Raw genomic sequence first — 10,078 nt, 5'->3', positions numbered from 1 at the left:
CTCTATAATTTCATGTGCTCTCCTCATGTTAGCTGGTAAAGAATGTTAATTAAGCTTACTTAATTCTCCTCTATTTGCTGCATCCCCACTGATGGGAGAAAACACACACAACAGTACCTAGTGCTTCTTATGAGCTGGACGATGCTTTTGAACTAAGGACACGTCAAAACCCTTCTGACAGAAAATATAATTTTTATAAGGCTTCTCCTGGATAGGAACAATATGATAGAATTCACACAACACGATTCAGATTAGTTCCAACTTTTCATTTTATTAAGTGCTGACATTTCAAAAACTTTCTCAAAGCACACATGCCAAGCCCTAGGCATCAGATGTGGCCCTCACAAAGGAGCAGCACCTGATGTTCCTTTACTCCACCTGCCAGCAGTTATCAGGTGTCACGCCACAGGAAGAAAAATGTGCGTATGCAGCTCTCAACATAGCATTTCTTGCATTGTGTGACTACCATGTGTGCTGGTTACATGACCCAAAGACTCACATGTCAGGAAACAAGAGAAGTGGCAGTCTTTCAGCAAGTGGCAGCATTTGCAGAATATCTACAGTACAAAACTAAAATAGGTGTTTGGGGGGAAAAAAAAATCTTTATGTAATATGGTACAGAGCTTGCAATATATAATGTTATTATGCTTCTGTAAGTTAACTTTAATTGCATGTCGATTCTTAATGACTCTTCTGAACTACATTCACCCTCCATAATTTGCAGGTAAAATAAGTGAAAGGTAAATCAGAGCAGCATATTAAAATTTGATGGAATCTCATTTTGTCATCCTTCATTGCTTTTATTTTTTTGAGGGATCTGCTGCAGACTAATGGGACAGGCCTGAAAATCTCCAAGCATATCAGCAAGCAAAATAAAAGTCTTAAATTTTCACCTTTGCCCATTTCACATATGGAAATGGTATTATTATTCCAAAGCAAGAAATTGGAGGAAACCAATGGTCACATTTATCCTTAGCAACACTGTTTTCCAGTACTTCCATTCAACAACAGCTGAATTGCATTCTTAAACAGAAATCTTTAAATATTCTTAAACAGAATTCGCTATATAATCACTACTATCTCAGATAACCGACTCAGAAATATCACTTAGGGCCTGGGCTACATATTGAAAACCTGACATATGAAAAATCTGACAATACCTTCATCAAATGAACATTTAAGCTCCAGTTTTATCTTTCTTTACATTCTTTTCATCCGAGGACTCTGGAGTGGTTTGTAACATGTAACTGAAGAAAGCCAAGAAAGGAAATCAAATCTTAATACTGCTCCTCCTCTCAACAAAATAATTCTATCTAATGACATAGCAATCATTCTCAAATCCAGAAATATGATAAATTCTGAAAACCCATACAAGAAGCACTATTTCGTTCTTCTTTACTTGCTTCTGTATTTGTTTTGTTCCCTTGGACAAAAAGCTGTCATATCCCACAGATCTCCACAAAGGACAGAAAGGCAAGCAGAGCTCTTCTAGGAGCTGACTGAGCATTAGGCAACTGGTCTCTGGTCCCGAACCTAAAGTTTTGGACTAGAGCAGTGGAAACTTCAGCCTGAAATACTAAATTCACTGGAAACTATACATGACCCTAAATATGTCTATAACATCATGCCAAATAGTACCTCTTCAAAACCAACTCACCTCTGACTCTATAGCAAGGTTGCACGGGCACTGGAAGGTGCAGGCTGGAGCACTGGAAAAGCACTGCCAGACTTCCCAGGCACACTGCTGGGCCTCTGCAGGTTCTGAAACAAGTACTCATGGAAGGACAAGGTAAGCAGGGTGCAGGGTGCACGATGCCTCTGATCACTACTGAGATCTGCTCTTTCAGAGGGTGACAGACACAGAAATCACCTCTGTAAGACCATGCAATTGTTTTGGAAAAGCTCATTAACAGAACAAATGTACAGATTAGAACCATGAGCAAAACTTTGGAGAAAGGGAAATGGCTCTGCAGAGCTAGAATTGCTCAGAGTAAGTAATTCTGAATTTATCTGTACAGATACACATACTGCACAGCAAAAACACTGACAGACTTCCCATTTTGAGACACTTCAGCGTAGTAAATGACAGGACTGGTTATTCCTTCCTCCCTCTCCCCTGCAGAAAACTCAAATCTATCTTCTGGGTTATTTTTACACAATGAAAAAAAAAACCCCTCATAAACTACAGTGACAGTGACTGTAAGCAAAACAATTCACCAAGTAACAATGTTACTGAAGGAAGGGAGTGTGTTGAAACAGGACAGTTACACTTTCTGAATACAAATTTTTTTAAAGGGAAGCTGAAGTGAAAGCTAAGTGAAACTGAAAAAAAGATCTGAATTTGAACATCAGTGGGGATATATATTTTCCTCACTCTGAAAAGCCTGAGCCTTTTCCCCTTGAAAATATTGATAAAAGAGTAGCATATCCTTCAGAATCTCTTTAAGATTGGATATTTAATAATTGCACAATAACTTGTTCATCTCTTGTGCAGTGAGGGCTGAAGTGAAGTTCAAGAAATTCACTGTGATAGAAGTCCTTAGTCAGCAGAGAGTGCTCTGCAGAAAGCAGTGGGAACTGGAAAAAAATTTTCAGCACCTGCAGTTTTTGCTGCTGGTGGGTAAAAGGAAGTAAAGTTTTGGGGCGTGCTGAAATTTTCAAGATGAGAGTTGATTCCACAGTAATTTTTAAGGAGATAAACAACCACTTGCTCATTAACAACCATGAGCAAAGCAGAAGAGCAGGATTCACTTCTGTGCAGAAATCCATATGTTTGTGTGTTATGGTTGTTTCCCAACTCACCATTTTGAGTCCAAGATTCTGCAGACATGGGAAATAAGGCTCTCTGCTAGACGTGAGGAACAGTCTCAAGGTGCTTTGCCCATGCCCAAGTCTGTTATTTCCTCTTCTTTTCTTTAACACTACTGAGTATGAATTTTAACCTCATTTAGCTTCCAGAAAGCTTCCAAGTTGGTTATTCCTCCTAATAATTCAACTCCTCACACTGCTTGCAAGACAGTTAAATTGAAAAAAAAAAAAAGAGTTTTCAGGTTGAAATCTGGATGTTATAATCTATTTCTAGATCTAAGTATTCAATTTTCCATGTGTTCTCAGAAAACTGGATAGGAAACAAAGAGATTTTAAGAGCCATTTCCACACAAGTACGCATCCCACACAAGAAGATTTCAATCTCCATGTTTACCACAAACCCACCGAAGCTGCTGCTCTGTTTGGAGGTCAGTTAATTCATCAATGGATCTCCAGCTGCACTGACAAGCATATGCACGTGCTCCTTTTTTCTTTATCATCTTTGCTCTTAGTTTACTGAGCTCAGGCATGTTATTCCTGCCAAAGAAGTGAATTCATCTTAGGATCATGCTGGGTTGTTTTGGGTTTCTTTTTTTAAGAAAAAGTATTCATGAGGCCATTTCAAATCAGAAGACATCTTAAGGACAATTCTGAGTACCACTGTCACAGATGAATTTAGGGATATATTTGAATTCTGTTTTGAACACAATCCTTTCCTGAGAGCAGTCTCAGTGTGTAGTTTCTGTGTTCTCATATTAACTACAGACTGATGTTTTTGTACACAATGTTATCTGTTGGGTTTAGAGACTTCCAGTCAGCCTCCAGAGAAAGAATTGGGAAGAAAACCAAGCAAGTTAATATCTGTGTTAAAAAATTACCCCAAAATGTATTTATCTTATCAAACTTACTGTAAAATTTGCTATGCATAATGGGTACAATTACAGAGTTTAACTTTTCATCAGGAACTGCTACTCAAGGTGATTGTTAAAGTGACTGAAATGAAATGGCCATAAGAGGGTAGACTGTACATCAAACCAGAAATAATTCCTGTGCAGCCATTAACCATAACAAATGAAAAATCAGCATGCTATAACAAAAACAAGTTATTTCAAAGAAAACAAGTCAAAATGCAGCATTTTAGCTATCTCTCCTCTCATGCCACTGGCCACTGAATTGCTCAAAAACAACATTAACAAGCCCAGTTAAAACAAAGAAAACCCAAAACAAGTATCAAGGGAAGAATTTTTAGAAAAAGAGATCAGAAACCTACTGATGGAAGGAAAATGTTTAAAGGTTGCTTTCTAAAATTCAGGTTTGTCAAAATAAACAGCTAAATATCTTGCTAAAGATTACAGATTTTAATCAATGTTACAAGTATCTGATATTAATGCTGCTCATGCTTTTTTTCCTTTCGTTTCATTTATTAATTTTGAGATCTGAGAAACAAAATAATTTCAACTTTGGCTAAGTAAAAAAATCCCACTTTTGTTTAAACCTTTTCCACTACCAAACTAATCTTAGGAGACTAGTGCAGTATGGCATATTTAAAGCTGCTTTAAATAATGGGAAAAATAATGGTATTCAATAAGAAATGTGAAATATGAATTTTGAGACTGGAAGAAAAATACAGGAATAAAGATGTAACACAGGAAAAATAATGGAAAAGGAGCTGATATCTCCATTAATGTTCTTCTCTGACTGTCACATCACTGTCCAAGCAAATACTATGAATATATCCACCTCTTTCATCAGTTAACAGGCACACACAGAAACCGCACTAAAATAAGAGGAATCCAAATTTGAGGCCTATCAGGAAGGTGGCTACACTACCTTTCACTAAGTCTTGGCATTAGCTTTAGAGAAACTGGAAATAAGAACTCCTTACTTTTATGTCTTCAGAAACTATTCAAAGAATTAAAGATATCACAATGTAAGCAAAAACCAAAAATCCTGCCTCCCAATTTAACCAAACCTTGCTCCAAGAAAGAAATCTGTTAAGAAATGGAGCTATTTGATTTTCACCAAACATGACAGCACACCTGATAGTGGAAAAAAGAACATCTGACTTGACACCATCACAGTCCATATGACTAAAGGTGAGGTGCAAAGTACATGCTGAACAGTCTGCATTCATGTTGTTGACACTGTAGATACCCTGCACTGGTTGGTAGAGTCCAACCCATCACATGGATTACCTGCTTATTTCAGCAATAAAGCTGGCCTTTTGATCCATAAAATTTGAATTCTTTTTAATAGCAAATGGAGAGTCATGGGAGAAGAGATAGAAACGGATGAAAACAGATTTTGTTTTCAACAGGGAGAAGTTGCTTCTCCCTCCCCAGACTGTCCCACTTGATTCCAAACAGGCAGCATGCATGCTTCTTTTTAGGTGACATAGCAGTGCTAAGGGCTTTTCATCTTTCCTGTTCCTACTGAGGCCCAAAGCACAGTAACATAATACTAATACCCACCCCAGACACACCTGAAAAAAAGATAATCACAGGACTGATCCCAGACGTAGTCATTGAAAAGTGACACTCGGAAGTCACAAGCAGTACAACGCAGCTGGTCACACGTTCTGGAAAAAGAAGAACAAACGATCAGAGAAGCCGACTAGTACAACACCCATCCATCATGAATGGGTCAAAGTACAGCACTCACTCAGAAATACTAAAAGCAATGTCACCTAATCTTTCACATCTCTGGCATGTTCAGAATTATGGTATGTGGTTTAATTATATGTTCATGTATTATTTTTACAGGTTCCTATCCTCACTGAACACATAAAATAAACTGATATTCACTTGATATATTCTCTTTAGTCTTCCTTACTGGTACAGCACCTGGGCAGCACCCAAATATGTGTTGACTACACAATTACTTACTACAAAAAATAACACACAGAAATGCAGTAATGTTCTGTAGGATGTTGTGGATAAATCATCAAAGTATCTCTTCTGCTAAATTCAGCTGCAATTGTAAAGCACTCTGACCATTTTCAGTTCAGGTTCTGGGATGATTCCAACCAGCCCACTGATTTAAGTCACATACTTGGCACTACATAGGAAGATGGAGACAGGCAGGGGAAAATAACAATGAAGCAGCAATTTCCTTAACTACTTGTTACTGAATTTTGGTTTCATGTCTCCTCTGCAAGCATCTTTCAACGTCTCAAACAAACAGAAGGTCAAGTGGTCAACAACAGAGGACTGGAAGGGACCAGCTGATTTCAACTGCAGTTACAGGCAGCCACATCTTTAGATGACTGTAAGGCTGTCCTGCCAAGTTCAAATGCAGAATTTTGTACAACCACAGAATTATGAATAAAAATAATGAAAAAGCAAGTAGCACGTATTTTTTCAGGTTTCCTACCTTTTTGAAATATTTGTTCCTATACCAGATGGTGAAAGACTTCCACCCAGGTACACTGGACAGCATCTATATGGATTCATTAAAAAATATTAAATTATAGCAAGACAGGTTGGAGAAAGCAGTACATTTCTCCTAGTTTAACAGCATGGTATTTAAAAAAAAAAAAAAAAAGAAATTAAATATAGGCAAAGCATCCAAATACTTGTAAACTACAGAACTTTAATTTCCATTACTGAAGTGTTCAAAGCAAAACTCTACGAAAATCACCCTCTATGCCAAATATACAAGGGTTTACATATAGCAACATTTGATAAATGTATATGTCCATAAAACAAAGGAAGATTTTCTTCAATAGCTTAAATAATTAATAAATTTATAATAAATTATTTTCACCACATGAAAACACACTAACAATTCTTTGAAATTACATGTTTGTCGTTTTTCTTTAAAAAGACTGTCTCTCAGTGTCTTTCTTAAGGAATGTCAGCACAGATTAAACAGACTGACAAGAAGTTATAATCAAGCAATGTCCAACCAGCTTTAACATTTTTCACCTACCTTTTCCCATGTGTCTGTATAAGAACACTGTTTCTTTCAGGTGTGAGACTTGCAGAATTTGACTTCAATTTCTGCTTAAAAACAACCAAAAAATAAAATGCAGCATTACAGCAAAGTCACAACATTCTGTTTCACTTAATGAGCATGAGCCAGAAAATCTCAGTCACAGAGGAAGGGGACTAAGACTTTGGGAATTTTCTTGTTCAGGTTTGTGAGGCCCTGAAGTAAGTGAGGAACAAGGCTTCTCTTCCCACATTGAATTTCCAGCTCTGGCTGAAGGAATTCCACACCACATGATCACTTAGACTTTACAATCAAGACTTAGTATTTCATGCCCTCCTTTTAGTAATTTTGCATTTAAAAGCAGTTATAATTTGGAACCCTCTCTCTTGATTTTTTTTTTCATTTGTTTCATTAAAACCCATCAAGAACTTGGATTAATCAAAAAGACAGAGTCTTTGAAAGGTTTCTTATTTGCTGCACACAGAAGAGTTTATTTGAATCCTAAAATATGAGAATTCTAGATCCTAAATGGGAAGTTCTAGGGATATAAAATGATAAAATTATATAAATTTACTGGTATAACTCTCTCTCTCTCAGATGTATAGAAGTAATTTTGTTGGTTCAGATTTAGCCAGTCTGTAAAAAATCAAAGGCAAACAAAACAAAAACAATGTCACTTGTGAAAATAAGGGAATCTGCAGGAGGTTATGTAGCATAACTAACACCATTTTCTACTGCTGATACCCAAATTTTCAATGCCTTCTATCATTGTGACTGTCTTGAGGATGTACATTTGCAGCTTCATCTCCATCTCCTGCTGTGAAATGAGAAGACATTTGCAGAGGATAGAAAACAGGGAGCAGTGGTTGGTGTATCAGATGACTGAGCTGCCATTAAGAGGGACCTCAAATGACTTCCAGAAATGGGGTGAGAAGAATCTTCTCAAGTTCAGCTGAGGTGAAATGCAAACTCCCGCCCCAGGGGAGGAATAATCCTTATGCACAGAACACCATGTGGGCTGACCAGCCAGGAAGCAGCTTTGCAGAGAAAGCTGTGGGAAATTCAGTGGATAACAAGCTGACCATGAGCCAGCAATGTGCCCTTGCAGCACAGAGAGCCAACAGTATCTTGGGATACATTAGGAGGGATGTAGCCAGCATGTCCAGGGAGGTGATCCCTCCTCTCTACTCAGCACTGATGAGACAGAATCAAAGAATCATTTCAGCTGGAAGGGACCCTCTCCTGCTCAAAACAGGGTCAGTTTCAGCAGCTTGCCAAGGACTGTGTCCAGCTGCATTTTGAAAATCTCCACAGACAAGACTCCACAACCTCAAAGATTGTCCCTGTGTTTGACCACCCCCACAGCAAGAAAAGTGTTTTCTTGTGTACAGATGGCATTTTGTGTGTTTCAGTGCATCTCCATTGTCTCATGTCCTGTCACTGGGCACTACGGAGGAGAGTCTGGCCCCTTCTTTACTACACCCATAGCTATTTACACTCATCGATAAGATTCCCCTGAAGCCTTCTCTGCTCCAGTCTGAACAGTCCCTGCTCTCTCAGCAGTTCCTCATATGACAGGCATTTCAGTCTCTTAACCATCTCCATGGGCCTTTGCTGGAGGCTCTCCAGTAGCTCCATCTCTCCCTTGTATTTGAGAGACCAGAACAGGTCACATTACTCCAGATACAACCTCACAGACATGTCTGGAGAACTGTGCCCAGTACAAAAGAGGCACGGACATAATGGAGTGGACCCAGGAAAGGACCACAAAGGTCATTAAGGATTTAGACCATCTGACATCCAGGTATAAGCTAAGAGAGTTGGAATTGTTTAGCCTGGAGAAAAAAAAAAAAGGGTCGGGAGAACCTCATGAAGGTATGTCAGGCAAAAATAAAGAAGACGTAGCCAGACTGTTCTCAGTGGGGTTCACTGACAGGAGAGGCAATGGGTGCAAACTGAAGTACAAGAATTTCCACTCAAACGTATGAAAAATCTTTATGACTTGTGAAAGTGGTCAAACACCGGAACAGACTACTTAGAGAGGCTGCAGCCTACATCCTCAGGGATAACTGAAAGCCACTTCGACACAGTCCTGGGCAACTGGCTCTAGGCAGTCCTGCTTAAGCAGGTGGCTGGACCAGAGGATCTCCAGAAGTCCCTCTTCCAACTGCGACCATTCTGTGATTCTGAGCATTGACATTATGCTCTATTTTGAACTAGCATTTCCTTTAATTGTCTGTTATTGCCTAGGTAAGAACATCTCTTTATATCTCTCCTGTTCCTCATTACAAGATCACTGCATTTTCCCTTCTGTTTTATTTTCCAAGTTTATTCTACAGCTTGTTTTCATTCATGGTTTGCTTTAAAAGTTTTAGCGTATGGTGCTTTTACTTCCACTGTTGAACCTGCCTTGTTGTGAATTTCTCCAAACCCCTACTCACCGGAGGTGTTTTGGTAAAGCTGCTGTCATTACAGATTTCATCAATAATGTCATCTAGATCTTCTTCGCTGCTGCCAGCACTCTTTAACACTTTAGCTGATCTGAAAAATAAAGAAATCAGCCTTCATTTTTGTAGCAAGACTACAGCAATGCTAAGAACTGTGAGTTAAAAAATATAAACAGTTACAGCCTTTTCCCCCTAATATTTTAGTAGTATCTCAGGTATGCCACCCAATCATGACTGAACAGATGTAAACTGCAGGATAACACCTTTCACTCACTGTTGAGTTGACCCATCACAGGTCTTACTTCTGCTTGCTTCTTTTATTTCCAACCACTCTGAGCCATGAATAAAACTATGACAGTATAACCCCTGCTACACTTACTGGGCAATTAATTGGACAACCCTTATTTTTCACATTTAGCTTCAGCAGCAGGAATATGATAAGGTCAGAGGAAGGTCTTTACTCATGCTACACAACTGCAGGGGTCCTGAAGAGAATTCCTGCCAAACTGGATACATTTAGAAAGATTACCTGCACTTTGCTTTTGCTCAAGTAACACTCAAGTCTGCTGTTTGCCAGCTTTGTCAAAGAAAGAGAGGCCTGTAGTACTGCTGCATTAACCAATCAAGAACAAATCTACTGAAAGAAGAAAACTGTCTAATTTTTTTTTCAATATTGTAATTAGACCGACTAATATTAAGTGCCCACCTAACCATTATGCAAACAATGTGGAAGTCCAGTAATGTGGTCAAAGGTAGTGGTCTTGCTGGTCTTGCATTAGTCATTGGATTTTTCAAGATCCTTTCCTGACACTCTGAAATGCGTGTTGGGTAAGTGCTCAGCAGCCCACCTGAAGAGACATCTGGCCGAGCCTCTCTGGTCCACAGACCTT

At 38.7% G+C, this 10,078-nt stretch overlaps 1 protein-coding gene across 3 annotated transcripts in view; it reads right to left on the bottom strand.

The window, feature by feature from the left end:
- Positions 1–260: 260 nt before the first annotated feature.
- The window catches only part of CFAP418 (cilia and flagella associated protein 418), a 10,990-nt gene continuing 1,172 nt past the window's right edge, over positions 261–10,078 (bottom strand). Inside the window, exons 2-8 of one of the 3 annotated variants that reach the window (XM_066178325.1) lie at positions 9,183–9,282; positions 6,739–6,809; positions 6,181–6,246; positions 5,291–5,386; positions 1,658–3,345; positions 1,161–1,247; positions 261–570 (exon numbers count right to left, since the gene is read on the bottom strand). In XM_066178325.1, the coding sequence (XP_066034422.1) occupies positions 3,186–3,345; positions 5,291–5,386; positions 6,181–6,246; positions 6,739–6,809; positions 9,183–9,282 (493 nt within the window). In that variant the 3' untranslated portion in view covers positions 261–570; positions 1,161–1,247; positions 1,658–3,185. Of the gene's footprint in view, positions 1,248–1,657; positions 3,346–5,290; positions 5,387–6,180; positions 6,247–6,738; positions 6,810–9,182; positions 9,283–10,078 lie in introns of all 3 variants that reach the window. The other 2 variants (XM_066178335.1, XM_066178316.1) reach the window with 2 other exon arrangements.

Source organism: Chamaea fasciata, unplaced genomic scaffold (genome assembly GCF_029207755.1).
Source record: "Chamaea fasciata isolate MVZ Bird 193981 ecotype frontalis unplaced genomic scaffold, bChaFas1.0.hap1 SCAF_1, whole genome shotgun sequence".
Taxonomy (NCBI): domain Eukaryota; kingdom Metazoa; phylum Chordata; class Aves; order Passeriformes; family Sylviidae; genus Chamaea; species Chamaea fasciata.
This window is presented reverse-complemented; position numbering and strand designations above follow the sequence as displayed.